Below are 21,038 nucleotides of genomic sequence, written 5' to 3'. Positions count from 1 at the left end.
TTCTCCACATCCTTGCCAATGCTTGTTATTTTCTGTTTTGTTTTATTTTTGGGTAATAGTCATTCTAACATGTGTGAAGTGGCATCCCACTGTGGTTTAGGTTTGCATTCCCTGATGACTAATGATGTCAAGGGTCTTGCCATGTGCTTTTTGTATATCTTGTTTGGAGAAATGTCTTCTCAAGTCCTTTGCCCATATTTAAATCAAGTTGTTTAAGTTATTATAAGGATCAAATAAAATAGTGTACTTAGTACCCTGACTGGATCATAATAAACACTCCACAAAATGTTAAAATATCAAGTTTTTTTGTTGTTGTCATTGAGTTGAATGATTTCTTTAATTGAAGTTTATCTGTACAGATAAGCCACAAATCCCAAGAAAACAGATTGATGAATTATCACAAAGTGAACATATTTGGGACACCAGCTCTTAGATCAAGAAATAAAATATTACCAGAGCTCCCATGCAAACACTAAGATAATCACTATGCTGACTTGTAACACTATAGGTTTGTTTTGCTGGTTTTGGAGCTTCATGGAAATGAAATAGTGCAGCACAAATTCATTTGTATCAGGCTTCTTTCACTCAACATTATGTTGGTGAAATTCACCAACTGTGTGTGGCAGTTATTAAACTATTTTCATTACCATAAAAATTCCATGGTATAATATATATTTGTCCATTCTTCTGTGATTAACACTATGCTATTATGAAGTATACCTCTATCAGGATGCATTTCTTTTGGGTTTTCACATTGGAGTGGGAATTCAGGATCATAGGGGTGCTCACCTTTAGCAGTGTTCCCAAAGAATTTTCCAAAGTACTTGTGCTATTTCACATTTCCACCAGCACTGTATAAATGTTTCAGATACTTCACATTCTCACCAACACTTGGTATTAACAGTCTTCTTAATTTTAGCCATGCTGGTCAGTGTGTATTGGCTTCTCATTGTGGATAACATTTGTCTGATAGTTTATGAGGTTGGGCATTTTTATATGCTTTCTAGCCATTTGGATGATCATTTGTCTTTCCTTACTTCCTTTTTCTTTTTTCTTTTCTTTTTCTTTTTTTTTTTTTTTTTTTGAGACGGAGTCTCGCTCTGTCGCCCAGGCTAGAGTGCAGTGGCCGGATCTCAGCTCACTGCAAGCTCCGCCTCCCGGGTTCCCGCCATTCTCCTGCCTCAGCCTCCCGAGCAGCTGGGACTACAGGCGCCCACCACCTCGCTCGGCTAGTTTTTTGTATTTTTTTTCGTAGAGACGGGGTCTTTTCTTTCTTTTTTTAAAAAATGAAGTTCCTATTCCTTTCTCTTGTTCATTTGTCTGTTGGATTCTTTCTTTTATTTGTAGAAATTCTCCTTACACTCTGGACATGAGTCCTTTGCCTATTATATTTGTGACAAATGTATTTCCCATTTGTGACTTATCTTTTCGCTCTCTTATTGAATTTCTTAATTTTACTATCATCCAATGTATTGATCTTCTCCTTTTGGGGTAATGATTTTTTTCTATTGAAGAAATCTTTACCTGCCTTCTGAGGAGCTTTTAAAATCTACATATGCTTACTAAACCCCTGTAGCTGGAGTCAGGCCAAATGTTGGTCTTTCTAAAGACCAACCAGAAAATTGATATATATTTTATGCTAGAAAAAGAACTAGGCACTTTCATGATGTTATTGTCTATTTTGTGAGAAAATATCATCATCATTTTCCCAGGCCAGGACACGATATGTGTGCAGGATAATGCCATAGCTCCCCAACATCGAGAGCTCTTCCTGCATTGGGGAGGGTGGGCCTGATGCAACAATGGGGTCAAGTGGGTGCTAATTCCCAACTCCACAGGTGCGGGGCTTCAAAAACGGAGGAGAGCCGGGTCAGAGCTGTGGTCCTGCAATGGACTGAGGATCTAGAATCATCTGTTTGTATTGCCATGGGGGTCCAGAGACTGCAGGAGGTGGGAGAGGAGCAGATAGAAGAGAGATCCTGTGTGAGGAAGAGCAGAGCATGAAGGGTGAGGTCCCAAGAAAAGGGCAAGAAGGGAGGGACCTTTTGCTTAGCAGCTCAGTATTACGGGCATCTAGAGGTGAGGGCAGAGCCACTGGCTCAAAATGTACTATCTCTGGCATTTGTTATTTTGGTGCAAGGATTGGGAGAAAGTTCTGAACTGTACAGAGCCTGCCCAGGAATGGCAGACACCGCAAAGCTTGTGGATGGGCAGTCAGGGCTGTCCTGTGGGCAGGGGCTCCCGGGCATGTGAGCCATGCTGGAGCTGTGGATAGGGCCAGGCCTCCCAGGAGGGGCCCACACCAGCCTTTCTCTCTCACTGTTTCTGAATCAAGAATGTTGAGCACACAATGAAAAGCCCAACTTACAAAAAGAAAGCATTTGCCTGATTGAAGGGGTGGCCTGCCCCTCCACACCTGTGGGTATTTCTCGTCAGGTGGGAGGAGAGACTGAGAAAAGAAATAAGACAGAGGCAAAGTATAGAAAAAGAAAATCGGGCCCAGGGGACCGGCACTCAGCATACAGTGGACCCGCACTGGCACTGGTCTCTGAGTTCCCTCAGTATTTATTGATCACTATCTCTACCATCTCGGAGAGGGGGATGTGGCAGGACTGTAGGGTGGGGAAAGGTTCAGCAGGAAAACATGTGAGCAAAGATCTCTGTGTCATAAATAAGTTTAAGGAAAGGTGCTGTGCCTTGATGTGCATGTAGGCCAGATTTGTGTTTGACTTTACACAAACATCTCGGTGCATTAAGGATCAGTATTGCCACCAGCATGTCTCACCTCCGGCCATAAGGCAGTTTTCTCCTATCTCAGTAAATAGAACATATGATCGGGTTTTACACGGAGACATGCCATTCCCAGGGACGAGCAGGAGATAGATGCCTTTGTCGTATCTCAACTGCAAAAAGGCCTTCCTCTTTCACTAATTCTCCTCAGCACAGACACTTTATGGGTGTCAGGCTGGGGGACGGTCAGGTCTTTCCCTTCCCATGAGGCCACATCTCAGGCTATCACATGGGGAGAAACCTTGGACAATATGCCTTGTTCTTTTTTTTTTTTTTTTTTTTATTATTATTATACTTTAAGTTGTAGGGTACATGTGCATAACGTGCAGGTTTGTTACATATGTATACTTGTGCCTTGTTGGTGTGCTGCACCCATCAACTCGTCATTTACATCAGGTATAACTCCCAATGCAATCCCTCCCCCCTCCCCCCTCCCCCCTCCCCCCTCCCCATGATAGGCCCCGGTGTGTGATGTTCCCCTTCCTGAGTCCGAGTGATCTCATTGTTCAGTTCCCACCTATGAGTGAGAACATGCAGTGTTTGGTTTTCTGTTCTTGTGATAGTTTGCTAAGAATGATGGTTTCCAGCTGCATCCATGTCCCTACAAAGGACACAAACTCATCCTTTTTGATGGCTGCATAGTATTCCATGGTGTATATGTGCCACATTTTCTTAATCCAATCTGTCACTGATGGACATTTGGGTTGATTCCAAGTCTTTGCTATTGTGAATAGTGCTGCAATAAACATACGTGTGCATGTGTCTTTATAGCAGCATAATTTATAATCCTTTGGGTATATACCCAGTAATGGGATGGCTGGGTCATATGGTACATCTAGTTCTAGATCCTTGAGGAATCGCCATACTGTTTTCCATAATGGTTGAACTAGTTTACAATCCCACCAACAGTGTAAAAGTGTTCCTATTTCTCCACATCCTCTCCAGCACCTGTTGTTTCCTGACTTTTGAATGATCGCCATTCTAACTGGTGTGAGATGGTATCTCATTGTGGTTTTGATTTGCATTTCTCTGATGGCCAGTGATGATGAGCATTTTTTCATGTGTCTGTTGGCTGTCTGAATGTCTTCTTTTGAGAAATGTCTGTTCATATCCTTTGCCCACTTTTTGATGGGGTTGTTTGTTTTTTTCTTGTAAATTTGTTTGAGTTCTTTGTAGGTTCTGGATATTAGCCCTTTGTCAGATGAGTAGATTGCAAAAATTTTCTCCCATTCTGTAGGTTGCCTGTTCACTCTGATGGTAGTTTCTTTTGCTGTGCAGAAGCTCTTTAGTTTAATGAGATCCCATTTGTCAATTTTGGCTTTTGCTGCCGTTGCTTTTGGTGTTTTAGACATGAAGTCTTTGCCCATGCCTATGTCCTGAATGGTACTACCTAGGTTTTCCTCTAGGATTTTTATGGTATTAGGTCTAACATTTAAGTCTCTAATCCATCTTGAATTAATCTTCGTATAAGGAGTAAGGAAAGGATCCAGTTTCAGCTTTCTACTTACGGCTAGCCAATTTTCCCAGCACCATTTATTAAATAGGGAATCCTTTCCCCATTTCTTGTTTCTCTCAGGTTTGTCAAAGATCAGATGGCTGTAGATGTGTGGTATTATTTCTGAGGACTCTGTTCTGTTCCATTGGTCTATATCTCTGTTTTGGTACCAGTACCATGCTGTTTTGGTTACTGTAGCTTTGTAGTATAGTCTCAGCCCAAAATCTCCTTAAGCTGATAAGCAATTTCAGCAAAGTCTCAGGATACAAAATTAATGTGCAAAAATCACAAGCATTCTTATACACCAGTAACAGACAAACAGAGAGCCAAATCAGGAATGAACTTCCATTCACAATTGCTTCAAAGAGAATCAAATACCTAGGAATCCAACTTACAAGGGATGTAAAGGACCTCTTCAAGGAGAACTACAAACCACTGCTCAGTGAAATCAAAGAGGACACAAACAAATGGAAGAACATACCATGCTCATGGATAGGAAGAATCAATATCGTGAAAATGGCCATACTGCCCAAGGTTATTTATAGATTCAATGCCATCCCCATCAAGCTACCAACGAGTTTCTTCACAGAATTGGAAAAAACTGCTTTAAAGTTCATATGGAACCAAAAAAGAGCCCGCATCTCCAAGACAATCCTAAGTCAAAAGAACAAAGCTGGAGGCATCACGCTACCTGATATGCCTTGTTCTTGTCCAAGAAACAAGCCAAATGCCTTGGCTTTCGTGGGCAGAGGTCCCTGCGGACTTCCGCAGTGTATTGTGTCCCTGGGAACTTGAGATTAGAGAATGGTGATGACTTAACAAGCATACTGCCTTCAAGCACTTTTTTAACAAAGCACATCCTGCACAGCCCTAAATCCATTAAACCTTGAGTCAACACAGCACATGTCTCTGCAAGCACAGAGTTGGGGCTAGGGTTGCAGATTAACAGCATCTCAAGGCAGAAGAATTTCTCTTAGTACAGTACAAAATGGAGTCTCTTATGTCTACTTCTTTCTACGTAGGCACAGTCACAGTCTGATCTCTTTCTTTCTCCCACACCTGATGAGATTAGAACTGGTATTATAAGTAGTTTGCCAATCTATATATTGTGATGGAAAGCAGATCAGTGGTTACTTGGGGTGGAGCATGGCAGGAAAGGCAGGAGGAAGGGATCACAAAGGAGCACAAGAAAATCTATGGGGGATGGACATGCTCGCTGTCTTGAAAATGGTGATGGTTTCACGGGTGCACAAGTCCTTCTACTACATGTCAATCACCCCTCATTGAGGCTGTTATATGTCCTCCCAACACACACGTGCGTGCGTACACACCCATACACACACAACGTAATGAAATGGTTCAAGATACCCTTGAGTTGCACAAGTACTCGCTCTCCAAGCCTGCCTGTTTGGCTTTTCGAAGCATCCCAGTCACGAGGGAGAAAGACCAACATTTGGCCTGACTCCAGCTGCAGCATGGCTGCTGACACTACTTCAGGTTCAAAGTTCTGGGACTCCATGAAGCCCCAACTTAAGGAGAGAGGCTGCCAGAGGTACAGAGAAGGAAAGACTACTAACCCCACATCTGTCTCACCCCCTGATTACTACACACAGGCAATCACTGGAGCTTCTGACTTGAACTTCAAAATCTGTGGGCCCAAGACGGGAGATATCCCTCCAAACCCCTCTTCCCCCATTCATGGGAAAAATTGAGAGCTGAGGAGAGGATTAAAATACTAAGGGAATGAAACACATCTGAGCTCAGTTCATTGCTGAGAACGGCTGTTGGAATGATAACCATGCACCTTAGAGAACAAGAATTGTGGGTAATTTTCCTTTCTCCAAACAGTATGTTTCTTTACTAGTTTCTTACTGCAGGAGGCTTTAAAGCTCTGTAGAATATCTTCAGTAATAAGCAACAAAACGAAAAATAAAAAACAATGGTAACTGTCACAGCTAACAGATTGCTATTAGCAAAGATTTTCAGCAAGGTGTAAAAATCAACAGGATGCATTTTTACCTAATGATCCCTGCAGTCTATGAAGAGGTGCCTCCAAGGTAGTGAAGACACTGACCTGACATCATGGGATATTCCTTCCCTGGTCCAGGAGACCTGAGCTGACCCCGTCCACTTCAGCTCCTCTGTGAAGTGATTGACTCTAGTGCTGATCACTTGTTCCCTCTGGTAATTGACAGCTGTTGCCAGGCAGCTGACCAAGGATGTTGCTGAGGACCAGACAGGGGCAAACAGGCTCCCACCCTAGGACCCTTAGCACAGGTCTCTCACCATCTGAGCACCAGCTCCAGAGAAAAAGGAGAAAGAGTTGGTAATGTTACCATTGGTGTGGGGTCTTCAGTTCTTGTCTTCTTGGAGGAAAGAATTCAGCCAAGAAGTAAGCAGTGACAGTGAAGCAGCTGCAGAGTTCATTTAAAGAGACAGTACACTCTGAAAGCCAAGTCAGAGTGGGCTGCTTGGAAAAAGAGACACCGTTGATCGGCTGGGGAAGCTCCCTTATGAGGGTCTTGTATGATTATTCATGAAAGGGGTTGTGAAGGGGTGTTACTAGCAAGCATGTTTTGGGTGGTCTCCTGGGCGCACATGCTCTATGGTGATACATGCTAGTACATATATCACATGTCTTATTAATGTCTGAAATCGCCACCGTGGGGTATGTTTTTTTACCATTATAATGAGTAAATGTTACCTTTAGGGCAAGCCAATTTGAAGCGTGCATGCTCGCTATTAGGGAAAGTTCCTACTGAAGTTATCTCCTGTCAGGGTCAGATAAGTCCCAGTTAGGACCAGAGAAGCCGAACCTCAAGTTGAGATGTGGCCTTAGGTGACTGAGGGTCTGAGGAGTGAATTGTTTGCTTCACAGTAAAATCTAAAACATTTATGCAGTACATGGGTTGATGCATCTTCAACACAGGAGTGTCCAGCCTGGCAAACCAGGGGCCACCCTAGGGAAAGATCCAGTGACATCACAATCTTTAAACAGGAACGAGAGGAACAAGGCTGGGGGACATCTCTCTGAGGGCATTATTTTCCAAATATTTGAGCACGGCCTCCTTTGCAAATCTGGGTGATGGTTATCAAGACAGGGACAAGAGGTATCAGCAACAGGTGTATTTTATAAAAATTAGTTATGTAAACATGCTTGTAAAACTTAAACCACCACAGCAATGTGTTTGAAAAGTAAACGTCTCTCGTTATTACACCCACTAGAGATAACTAGAGATGGCTAAACAAAAAGCTTGGTGCGTGTTTTGTGTACACTGACTGCCGAAACCTTCCAAGTCTCTTTGGCTTCTGATTTGGATAGGGAGAGTCAAGCACCGAGCTTGACTCAGGAGGGAGAGCACTATCTAAATGAATGTAGCTCCAGTATGAATAGCAAGAGTTTATATAGACAGGGACTCACCTAAAAAGTTATCTGATTTTATTCAATTGTTGAACATGATAGTAAAAGTTTGGATAACAAATGATAGCTGTAAAAACACACATGATCATTTCGGCTCCTGCCTCCTTTCTTGACAAGATGGCCACACCGGTGGTATCAGCAAGTGCTCCTCCGGCCACGCCAGCCGCAGCCCCGGTGGCGGCGCCAGCATCGGCCTCAGTCTCAGTCCCAGCGCCAATGCCAGCACCGGCTGCGGCTCCGGTTCCCGCTGCGGCTCCAGCCGCTTCCTCAGACCCTGCGGCAGCAGCAGCGGCTACAACTGCCGTTCCTGGCCAGACCCGGGCCTCAGTGCAAGCTCCAGCGCAGACCCCAGCGCCCGCTCTGCCTGGTCCTGCTCTCCCAGGGCCCTTCCCCGGCGGCCGCGTGGTCAGGCTGCACCCAGTCATTTTGGCCTCCATTGTGGACAGCTACGAGAGAGGCAATGAGGGTGCTGCCCGAGTTATCGGGACCCTGTTGGGAACTGTCGACAAGCACTCAGTGGAGGTCACCAATTGCTTTTCAGTGCCACACAATGAGTCAGAAGATGAAGTGGCTGTTGACATGGTTGCTAAGAACACGTATGAACTGCATAAAAATGTTTCTCGAAATGAGCTCATCCTGGGCTGGTACGCTACAGGCCATGACATCACAGAGCACTCTGTGCTAATCCATGAGTACTACAGCCGAGAGGCCCCCAACCCCATCCACCTCACTGTGGACACAAGTCTCCAGAACGGCCGCATGAGCATCAAAGCCTATGTCAGTACTTTAATGGGTGTCCCTGGGAGGACCGTGGGAGTGATGTTCACACCTCTGACAGTGAAATACGCATACTATGACCTGAACGCATTGGAGTTGACCTGATCTTGAAGACCTGCTTTAGCCCCAACAGAGTGATTGGACTCTCAAGTGACTTACAGCAAGTAGGAGGGGCATCAGCTCACATCCAGGATGCCCTGAGCACAGTGTTGCAATATGCAGAGGATGTACTGTCTGGAAAGGTGTCAGCTGACAATACTGTGGGCCGCTTCCTGATAAGCCTGGTTAACCAAGTACCCAAAATAGTTCCTGATGACTTCGAGACCATGCTCAACAGCAACATCAATGACCTGCTGATGGTGACCTACCTGGCCAACCTCACACAGTCACAGATTGCCCTCAATGAAAAACTTGTAAACCTGTGAATGGACCCCAAGCAGTATGCCTGCTGGTATAGGTCTTAAACCCAGGACTCAGAAGTGAAGGAGAAATGGGTTTTTTGTGGTCTTGAGTCACACTGAGACAGTCAACTGTGTGTGATTCTAATAAACATAGCCTACCTTTTGTAAATTAAACACACACACACACACACACACACACACACACACGATGAGAACACAAACTGCTTCTAATATTCATAAACCAGTAAGTATCTGAAACAGGTCTCAATCAATTTAGAAGTGTATTTTGCCAAGGTTAGGGACAGTTGGAAGGAAAAAACACAGAATCATAGAAACAATCTGTAGTCTGTGCCTTTCTCCAAAGATGATGTTGAGGCTTCAATATTTAAAAGGGAAGAGAGTGCTGGAGGGGAAAGAGGAAGGGTGAGCTTAGGAGCAAAAGCAAAGTCAGCTTCTCTCTTGACTCAGCTTTCAGCTTAACTTTCTCCTTTTGGCAGAGTGATATGGGGTCCCAAGTTTCTATTTTCCTTTCACACATTTGAAACTAGACTTGATTTTGCTTAGAAGTGTGACATTTATGTATACTTATAAACAAAATCAAGGCTAGTTTTCAATTGCCCATTTTCAGAGAATGAGAAAGCCCAAGAGCTCATGACTCCTTCCCATTTCCTTGGGTTATGGATAACAGGAACCTGGCCAATTTCTGCAGAGCCTAGGGACAGTGGATGAGAGAATGCTGTTTCTAAGCACGATTTGGTTGCTGTCAGATCCCTGCTCATAAACTTACTAGGAGGTGACTGGTCAACAAAAAGAGTCAAACTCTAAAATATTTGAAGAGACTTATTCTGAGTCAAATATAAGGGACCAATGGCCCATGACACAGCCCGCAGGAGACCCTGAGGACATGTGCCCAAGATGGTCAGGGCACATCCTAGTTTTATACATTTTAAGGAGACATGAAACATCAGTCAATACAAGTAAGGTATATATTGTTTCAGTCTGGAAGGGCAGGACAACTCCAAGTGGGGACTTTCAGGTTATAGGTAGGTTTTAAAATTTTCTGATTGGCAATTGGTTGAAAGAGTTATTATCAGTAGAAAGGAATGTCTGGGTTAAGATAAGGGGTTGGAGAAACCTAGATATTATCATGCAGATAAAGCCTCCAGGTAGCAGGCTTCAGAGAAAACAGATGTTTTTTGTTTTTGTTTTTGTTTGAGATGGAGTCTTGCTCTTTTTGCCCAGTGCTATGGCATGATCTCGGCTTACCGCAACCTCTGCCTCTCTGGTTCAAGCAATTCTCCTGCCTCAGCCTCCTGAGTAGCTGGGATTACAGGCATGTGCCATCATGGCTGGCTACTTTTGTATTTTATAGTAGAGACAGTATTTCTTCATATTGGCCAGGCTAGTCTCGAACTCCCAACCTCAGGTGATCTGCCCATCTCAGCCTCCCAAAGTGCTGGGATTACAGGTGTGAGCCACTGCGCCTGGCTGAAAATAGACGTTAAATGTTTCTGATCAGACTCTTAGGTCTGATGTTGATGTCTTAAGGTCTGTGTTGATGTTAGTGCTGGAGAAATATAATGAGACATGTCCAACGCTCCCTTCCATCATGGCCTAAACTAGATTTTCAGGTTCACTCCAGAATCCCTATGCACGAGAGGAGGGGTACATTCAGATGGTTGAGAATTTTATTTTTGGTTTACATTCTTCCCCTTATGGCTATTATTTGCCAGAGTCAACATCAATGGCTACTAATTTTTTTTCCCATAGCACTGCTTGAGTGGCATGGCTGCCTGTGCTGTGTCCATCCTGCCCTTCAGTGAGACTCCCTACGGTGGAGGGACTTAAAGTGAAAAGACTTACAGACAAGTAAGTGTTCTAGGCTGGATAGGAATGGACTAGGACAAGCATTCATTACCCTTTAAAAGATTTATTTAAAGTAAGGAGCCAAAAGCAAAAAGCCAATGGTGAGTTTACAAAAATTGACTTTTCTTTAACTTCTATGCATTGGGTTACTATAATCTTGGTTTTAATTACAGACTTATGGTGATTAACTATACAAAACATAAGCATTTTTCTAAAAAATAAATTTATATATCTAAATATATATAACTGCAAAACTTATAACTGGGAGTAGTATACCCAGGAGGCTTGGTCATGAGGTAACTTTATCCTCTTAATAATTATTTTCTTTTAATTCCAGGAAGCAGTACATTTTTTATGGTTGGGGTGGATAAAAAGGTGCCACATAATAGCTGAGAAAGCAAAGTTGTTTGTTTTACAAGCTGTTTAGGCACCTGTGTACCCTCCTTGATTTGGAGGGTCTGAGCTAACTGTATCCCTCAAAACCAGCCCTTACAATCTCATGCACTCATCTCTTCTGCAACAGTCTCTGGGCCTAGAGGGAGGGTCCTTGCATAGTCATAGCAGTAGGACATTTGCAGTGAAAAACATATTGGGTCCAGTGGGATGCCAAACGAGGGAGATTTGCATCTCTAGTCTTCACAACGCCATGATTCTTGTTGCATTTGAAGTGAGACAAGGAGAGATAAATGACGTTAATATTTTGACCATCAGAAGAGTATTTGGGTGTCAAGAGAGAAAAAATACCCTATTTCATTAGGTCACTAACTGAAAATATGAAAAACATGATAATCTTATACTCATTAGAAGATTATTGTAACTATAAAAATTTTCAGGACTCTCAGAATTATCTTGGCTATACGGGGTCTTCTTTGATTCTGTATGAAATTTAAAGTAGATTTTTCTAATTCTGTGAAGAATGTCAGTGGTAGTTTGATGGGAATAGTATTGAATCTATAAATTACTTTGGAGATTATGACCATTTTTATAGTATTGATTTTTCCTATCCATGAGGATGGAATGTTTTTCCATTTGTTTATGTCCTCTTATTTCCTTGAGCAGTGGTTTGTAGTTCTCCTTGAAGAGGTCCTTCACATCCCTTATTAACTGTATTTCTATGTATTTTATTCATTTCTTTAGCAATTGTGAATAAAATTCATTATTTGTCTCTGCTTGTCTATTGTTGGTGTAAAGGAATGCTTGTGATTTGTGGACATTGATTTTGTATCATGAGACTTTGTTGAAGTTTCTTAACAGTTTAAGAGGTTTGGAGGCCGAGATTATGGAGTTTTCTGAATATAACAGCATATTGTCTGCAATCAGAGACAATTTGACTTCCCCTCCTCCTATATGAATACCCTTCATTTCTTCCTCTTGCCTGATTGCCCTTGCCAGAACTTCCAATACTGTGTTGAATAGAAATGGTGAGAGGGCTTCCTTGTTTTGTACCAGTTTTCAAAGGCAATGCTTCCAACTTTTGCCCATTGACTGTGATATTGGCTGCAGGTTTGTCATAAATAGCTCTTATTATTTTGAGATTATGGTCCATCAATACCTACTTTATTGAGAGTTTTTAACATGAAGGGGTGTTGAATTTTATCAAAGGCCATTTCTGCATCTATTGAGATAATCACGTTGTTTTTGCCCTTGGTTATGTTTATGTGATGGATTATGTTTATTTGTGAACGCTGAAACAGTCTTGCATCCCAGGGATGAAACTGACTTGATTGCGGTGGATAAGTGTTTTGATGTGCTGCTGAATTCGGTTTGCTATTATTTTACTGAAGATTTGTGCATCAATGTTCATCAGGGATATTGGCCTGAAGTTTGTGTGTGTGTGTGTGTGTGTGTGTGTGTGTGTGTGTGTGTGTGTGTCTCCCTGGTTTTGGTATCAGGATGATGCTGACTTCATAAAATGAGTTAGGGGGAAGTCACTCTTTTTCAATTGTTTGGAATAGCAAAAAGAACAAAGCTGGAGGCATCACACTACCTGACTTCAAACTATACTACAAGGCTACAGTAACCAACACAACATGGTACTGGTACCCCAAACAGATCTATAGACTAATGAAACAGAACAGAGACCTCAGAAATCACACCACACATCTACATCCATATGATCTTCAACAAACCTGACAAAAACAAGCAATAGGGAAAGAATCTCCTATTCAATAAGTAGTGCTGGGAAAATTCACTACACATATGCAGAAAATTGAAACTTGAACCTTTCCTTAAACCTTAAACTTAAGACTTAAAACCTCAAACATAAGACTTAAATGTCAAGCCCCAAACCATAAAAACCCTAGAAGAAAACCTAGGCAATACCATTCAGGACATAGGCATGAGCAAAGACTTCATGATGAAAATGCAAAAAGCAACTGCAACCGAAGCCAAGATTGACAAATGAGATCTAATTAAACTAAAGAGCTTCTGCACAACAAAAGAAACTATCATCAGGGTGAGTAGGCAAACAACAGAATGGGAGAAAAGTTTTGCAATCTACCCATCTGACAAAGGTCTAGTTTTGCAATCTACCCATCTGACAAAGGTCTAATATCCAGAATTTACAAGGAAATTAAACACATATACAAGAAGAAAACAACCAAATAAAAAAAAAATGGGCAAAGGACATAAACAGACACTTCTCCAAAGAAAACATTTACATGGCCAACAAACATGTTTAAAAAAGCTCAACGTCACTGATTATTTGAGAAATGCAAATCAAAACTACAATGAGATACCATCTCACACCAGTAAGGATGGCGATTATTAAGAAATAAAGAAACAGTAGAAGCTGACCAGGCTGTGGAGAAATAGGAATGCTTTTACACTGTAGGTGGGCATGTAAATTGGTTCAACCATTATGGAAGACAGTATGACAATTCCTCAAGGATCTAAAACCAGAAATACTATTTGACTCAGCAATCCCATTACTGGATATATACCCAAAAGAATATAAATTATTCTACTATAAAGACATATGCACACATATGTTTATTGCAGCACTATCTACAATAGCAAAGTCATGGAACTAGTACAAATGCCCATCAATGATAGCCTGGATAAACAAAATGTAGAACATATACATCATGGAATACTATGCAGCCATAAAAGGAATGAGATCATGCCCTTTTCAGGGACATGGATGAAGTTGGAAGCCATTATCCTTAGCAAACTAAAACAGGAACAGAAAACCAAACACCACATGTTTTCACTACTAAGTGGAAGTTGAACAGTGAGAACACATGGACACAGGAAGCAGAAAAGCACACATCAGGGCCTGTTGGGCTGTGGGAGGTAAGGGGAGGGAACTTAGAGGATGGGTCAATAGGTACAGCAAACCACCATGGCACATGTATACCTATTTAACAAACCTGCACATTCTGCACTTGTAACCTGGAACTTAAAGTAAAATAAAATAACATAGAAAAATTTTATGATTCAATTTGTACTCAAGAAAATAAAAGCCAGAGCTGACATTTAGTAATGAGTATTAATGTTTTCCCTTGAGACAATCTCTCTCTCTCTTTCTCTTTCTCTAGCTCTTCTTTTTTATTAAAGAGAAGTTATAGTAAGAACAATTTGTATGAAAAATAAATTTTAGGCTTATGGTTGGCTTGTGATATGGCTTGACCCTGTGTCCTCACCCAAATCTCATCTCGAATTGTAATCCCTCCTGGTGGGAGGTGATTCTATCATGGGAGTTGTGTCATGCATGTGTTTTCATGATAGTGAGTTATCATGAAATCTGATGATTGTATAAGTGTTTGACATTGTATCCTTTACACACACACAAAGTCTCTCCTGCCACATTGTGAAGAAGGTGCCTACTTTCCTTTCCATCCTAACTATAAGTTTTCTGAGGCCTCCCCAGCTATGCAGAACTGTCAATTAAACCTCTTTGGTTTATAAATTACCCAGTCTCAGGTAATATCTTTATAGTAGTGTGAGAAGGGACTAGTACAGCCTGAGTATTCACTTAAAGTGCAGAAACAATTACTTGGCCATACAGGCTCCTGTCAAGTTGGGTTTGTTGGAATTTTACCTAAAATTAAGTTATTCTAGTCAAAGCCTGGGTAAAATAACCAGTGTCTCCATTTATCCCATTTTACAATCAAAGATACACTTACTTAAGCAAATAACTATATTGTCACCTAATCAGAATACTCATACCTTTCAAATTTTGGATAACCTAGAGAAAAATAAAGTTGCTCACAAAAACACACTTTGCCCAATTCTTCTAAGCTATAAATAACTCAACATAAAAACATTTGCTTGACTCTTCTTTAGTAAGAGCAGTGATTGTCAAACACAATGTCATTTGTTCATCTTGGAACTGCTATCCACAAGCCAAACAGCTCCTGTTAGATGGGAATGGCCTTTCAAGCACTGTAGAATATGTAGCAGTTCCTCATATAGTTACAGTCAGTCCTATGGGAAAATAGAGGCTCTTTGCTTACGAGTATTATTCTCCTTGCATTCCTCAGGTAGCAAGATGCTGTATCAAAAGTATTTGGGTCCCCAGCAGGGATTTGGGACAAAGGACTCAGGACCTTTGTTTGATCTTCATCTTACTTGTCTCAACATTGCCCCAGGCAATATCATTATCCTCATTATAACTTTTGCCTTTTGATTAAAAACGTTTTCTATCTGGGGCAAATAATGAATAAGTATCCAAACATATCTATGATTGTTCTGGGGCAGGTGTTTGACTTCCTTCCTTCCTCAGTCATTTTCTTATTTCCCTAAACATTTATCAAGCATTTGTAAGAGCCCTGAGGGACAGCAAAATTGATAAGGCTTCTCTTTCATATGATTGTGCTGAAGCGATGTTACCCAGAGTACCAATGAGAAAGGGGCCCTTTCAAAACCTAAATTTTTATTTGCATGAGTCCAAGCCACATTCTGAAAAGCCTGCTGGAGGAACAAAGAGGTTTCTGAAAAGTTCAATGCACCCTCAAACCTCCAATGCCCAGGCAGCCTTGACACAATCTCGCCTGTAGGGAGCCCCAGTCCCAGCCCAGTCCCGTTGGTTCTCTGACATTCGTTACTCCCAAAAGACTCAGGGAGTCAATCCACCAGGAGCAGGGGAGAGGATGTCCCTCAAGGATGAGGTAGGAGGTGCAGAGGAAACGCAACACCGCACCTGTCCTAGGAGACAAGGCTAGTCACGGCCGCCTATCGCTCATTTTCGGCAATCCACCCACCCGTGAGGTGAAACATGGAGACCAAGGTAGCTTCCCTGTCTGAGACACGAGCTCCAGGGTCATCAGACCTGCCCAATCAAGCAGAAACAGGTTTGGAGAGAGAAACAATCACCACGCGGATCTCCACAAAGTGTCTCCCTGATGGACTGGGAAGTGATCTTCGTGGAAGACAGCCAGACCAAGAAGCAGCTATACCCCTCAGAAACAGGGGAGACAGAGCAAGAGGGAGGACAGAGCAGGGGCCAGAGCCCAGGCAGGATGCAGCACCGTGCCACCGCCACGGGCATGAAGGGGCGGGGTGCCAAATGGGTGACTTGTCCGGAGAGGCCAGCGTTCCAGGCACAGGGATTGTTGCCATCTCCCATTCCCGGCCTCCTCTTCAAGACTGTAACGTGGTGTGGCTTCATTTCTCCGAGAAGAGCCGTGAAAAGACACCACCATCTTCTTTGACGTGGGTCTGCTCCTCTCCTGCAGGAGGATGAGCTCCTGCCGGACTTTTGTCCTTGGCTGGAGCGTGATCATCTTGATCCTCGAAAAGAGGCCACTCAGGATGGGGATGAGATTTCAATTGCTCCGGGAGCAACGCATCTCCTCCCATGGTGGAGGCCTTCGTGAAGCCAAAGCGGAACGGCCGGGAAAACGATGGACAACCGGCCACGTGACCCAGGCAGAGACGCAGAAAGAGGCTCACCGAAGACCGGCCGACATGCAAGACATCGCTTTCTGGCGCCCAGGGCACATTCGTTAAACACACACACACGCACACGGGCACCCACACACGCACGCAAACCGACGGAGAGAGGGAAAGAAACAGACAGAGGTTGAGAGAGAGGAGAGAATTTGAGACACACATACACACACACACACACACACACACACACACACACACACAGTCATACAGCAGCGGCACCGAAACACAACCCTCCCCCCCCCCACCTCCCCAGGAAACCCCTGAGGCTGCGGGGTTCTGCTGTCCACGAGAAGGGCCCTTGGGTGAGAAAGCAGCCCACGGGCACGCAGGCAGACCTGTCTTCGAGATCACGGGGGCACAACTTTTGGGAAGGCTCATCCAAACACCGTCCGGGCAGGCGTGAGGTGGGGTTTCAGCGCCGCTTCCCTCGGACTGGACTGGTGGTTTCCTCATCCTGGTCGGCCCTTGGCGACTCCTGGCAGCCAGAGGCGTTCCTGTCGATCCCGTGGAGATGTCTAGCAGGAGCCTCGTTGCCTCGACACCCAAGCACTGCCTCTGAGGTCTCCTGCTTTGCCAAGCCTTAGGGACCGGTGTCTAAGACAACCGTGGGAATCACTGTGAGGGGAGCATAGGCTCGCGCCTCCCGCATGCGTATTGGCGGGTCCGACTCGCGCTCGCCTCCTGGTAGTCAGGCTGCGTCCCCTTTAAACAATGGCGGCTGCGCGGCGGCCGGGGGGCGGGGGTCTCCTGCTGCAGCTGTTGTGGCGGCTGGATCCGGGGTCCAGTAGGGGGCAGCGTGGGAGAGGGGGCCGCGGGCATCCCAGGGCCAAACCCCAAGAGTCCTGTCTTCAGGACCTCCTTGAGCCGACTTCCACCTGTGGAGGAGGAGCCTCAGGGCTGACATAACAGTGCCGGAAATTCCCTAGGTCTATGTAATATTTATACCAAGCCATGCAGACTTGCCTTGAAGTTAATTTACCACTCCTCAAACCACCTGCATTTTCTCTTCAGTTCTAATGATGGTTTCATTTTATAGTGCAATTTTCATTCAATCACACTCACAACATTCCCTTTCATGTGGAGGGACATCTGAATACGTCTCTCAAGTTTGCTATTCAGCTGAAAGCAGAAAAATAATCAGAGGGAAAGTCTTCTAATGTTGCTTGGAATATTAGCATGTTCTAAGTCAGTTCCACAAAACCCCGGATGTGTTCTGTTAGACACATCTGAGGGATGTCTGAAATGAAAGCTGCCTGATGAGAGAAAAAGTTACTTTCTACAAAAAAATATTAGCCAGGAGTGGTGATGCACACCTGTAATCCCAGCTACTGGGAAGGAGACTGAAGCGGAAGAATTGCCTGAACCCGGGAGGTGGAGGTTGCAGTGAGCGGAGATCACACCATTGCACTCCAGACTGGGAGACAGAGGAAGACCCTGTATCTCCCCCCAAGCCCCCACGCCAAAACAAAAAAAAAAAAAAAAAAAAAGAAAAAGCAAGGAAAGAGAAAAAGAAAAAAGGGAACTTAACTGAAAAATTTCAGAGCTTTAATCAAAATACATTGTATTGGGGCCTATGAGCATGCTTCAACTGAAGTATAACATACTCCCTTTTGTGCCACTGCACTCCAGCCTGGGCGACAGAGCAAGACACCGTCTCAAAAATAATAAATAAATAAATAAACAAACAAACAACATCTTCCCTTTTATCCAGCTGACATTTTACTCAGAAAATACAACTAACCAGATAGGAACTACTTTTAGTTCCCCTACTATCAGATTCTCAGATCTGCGTGAATTGGCACCTACATAATCTCTTCCCTCCCCTCCAAAGAAGAAGTATCCCAGTTCCTATTAAACACTAACTGGGCCAACAGGCTGGTCTTCTCGCAGCCTCTCAAATACTTTTGTCCTGCAGTTTTCTTTCTCTTTTTCCTCTCCTTTTTTTTTTTTTTTTTTTTTTTTTCAGACTGTCTTGCTCTGTCACCCAGGCTGGAGTGCAGTGGCATGATCTTGTCTCACTGTAACCTCTGCCTCCTGGGTTCAAGCTAATCTTGTGCCTCAACCTCCCGAGTAGCTGAGATTACAGGCGCCTGCCAGCATGCCCGGCTAATTTTTGTATTGTTTGATAGAGACGGGGTTTCACCATGTTGGCCAGGCTGGTCTCAAACTCCTGACCTCAGGTGATCCGCCTGCCTCGGCCTCCCAAAGTGCTGGGATTACCGGCATGAGCCACCGGCACCCGGCCTTGTACTGCAGTTTTCTTACTAGGTCACTACCATCAGTTTACAAACATCCTCTGTATCTTCCATCTTTAGGAACAAAGAAACAAAACCCCTTCCTAAATCTTGCATCTGCCTCAAGCTACTGACCCACATCTGGCCTTCCAGCAAAACATTTCAGGAGTAGTCTACACGTGAAACCCCGTCGCTACTAAAAAATACAAAAAACTAGCCGGGCGAGGTGGCGAGCGCCTGTAGTCCCAGCTACTTGGGAGGCTGAGGCAGGAGAATAGCGTAAACCCGGGAGGCGGAGCTTGCAGTGAGCTGAGATCTGGCCACTGCACTCCAGCCTGGGCGACAGAGTGAGACTCCATCTCAAAAAAAAAAAAAAAAAAAAAAAAAAAAAAAAAAGAGTAGTCTACACACTATCACCGCTTCCTATCTCCACATTCACTCTGGTTGTTGGCTGTTTTGTTTCCAGATGGGGTCTCACTCTGTCACCCCGGAGGTGGGGCCTGGTGGGAGGTGTTTGGATTATGGAGGCGGATCCCTCATAAATGGCTTAGTGCTTGGTGATCAGTGAATTATCATTCTGGTGGTTCAGGAGAGATCTGGTTGTTTAAGAGTGTGACACCTACCCTGTCTCCCTCCCTCTCTTGCCATGTGAATTGTGACATCCCCTTCTTCCACTGTGATTGTAAGCTCCCTGAGGCCTCACCTAAAGCAAATGCCAGCACCATGCTTACTGTACAGTCTGCAGGGACCCTGAGCCAAAATAAAATTATTTTCCATATAAATTATACAGTTTCAAGTATTCATTTATAGCAATTAAAACACACACACACGCACACACAAAGATGAACCAAACTGGCATAAAAGCCTTAGGCAAATACTTCTCAAAAAATGTACAGGAGCTTTCTCACCTATCTATTGCACTGAAATAGTCAGAAGTCAAAACTTGCTTTAGTTTTGGCTCTCTCCGTAAGTAGACATGAAAGTATTGTTTTGTTTTTCCTTTTGTGACACTGGGTCTCACTCTGTCACCCAGGCTACAGCACAGTGGCACAATCACAGCTCACTGCAGCCTCTACCTGCTGTGCTCAAGTTATCCTCCTGCCTCATCCCTCCACGTAGCTAGGACTACAGTTATGTGCCACCACATCCAGCTAATTTTTGTATTTTTATAGAGACTGGGTTTTACTATGTTGGCCAGGCTGGTCTCCAACTCCTGGGCTCAAGTAATCTGTCCACCTCAGCCTCCCAAAGTGCTGGGATTACAGGCATGAGCCACCGCACCCAGCCTTCTTCTTTCCCTAGATATACAATGGGAAAATAATTGGATGCATGCTACTATCCAACAAAACTTTCCTGAAGATAAAATGGTTAGAACAGGGGTTTCCAAACTGTCGTCCCTGGTACAGCAGCATCAGCATTCTCTGGGAACTTCTCAGAAACGCAAATTCTAACCCCGACCTGATTTACTGAATCAGAAACCCTGGAGAAGGGCCCAGCAACAAATTATCTAGGTGATTTTAATGTACACTGAAGAACCACGAATTTAGATAAAAACATTCTGCAGGGGGATGTGGGGGAGGGAACTAGAGGCTAAATAAATGCCAAAATATGTTATCATTGCCTTGTATGACAAAGTCATGTTTAACCTTGCTATTGAGCAGTGGTCAATAGGCAAAATTCCCATGCCAGATTTTTCATCAAACAGCTTGTGTTTTTTCTTAATACTGTCATCCTTCTGGTATCCAAGGGGAAGTGGTTCCAGGACACCCCCACAGACACCTAAATTCATGGATGCTCCAGATCCTCATATAAAATGGCACGGCATTTACATACAGCCTAAACACATCCTCCTATATTCTTTGAATCATCTCTAGATTACTCATAATACTTAATACAATGTAAATGCTATCCAAATAGTTGTATATTAACATTTGTATTTTTTAAATTGTTGTATATTTTAATACTCTCCATCCAGGGTTCAATGATTAATGGATGCAGAATCCACGGACAAAGAGGGCCAACCGTATCATAAAGAGAACACCTTAAAACGTGAAATATATGTGCAAAGAGGGAAAGCAGAGAAAAAGATGGGGTATGTCATCTTAGAAAATACAAATTCATTTCGATATTTAACTATCTAATTCCTCCTAAAAGCCTAA

The 21,038-nt window shown here is 43.5% G+C and overlaps 1 protein-coding gene across 1 annotated transcript; it reads left to right on the top strand.

Moving 5' to 3' along the window:
• The first annotated feature begins 7,796 nt into the window (after positions 1–7,796).
• LOC139359328 (eukaryotic translation initiation factor 3 subunit F-like) lies at positions 7,797–9,073 on the top strand. The gene is given in 2 exon segments (XM_071081944.1): positions 7,797–8,562; positions 8,565–9,073. Coding segments are annotated over 2 exon segments (1,083 nt in total). The 5' UTR covers positions 7,797–7,823; the 3' UTR covers positions 8,909–9,073.
• Positions 9,074–21,038: the final 11,965 nt, after the last annotated feature.

This window comes from Macaca nemestrina, chromosome 17 (genome assembly GCF_043159975.1).
Source record: "Macaca nemestrina isolate mMacNem1 chromosome 17, mMacNem.hap1, whole genome shotgun sequence".
Classification (NCBI taxonomy): domain Eukaryota; kingdom Metazoa; phylum Chordata; class Mammalia; order Primates; family Cercopithecidae; genus Macaca; species Macaca nemestrina.
This window is presented reverse-complemented; position numbering and strand designations above follow the sequence as displayed.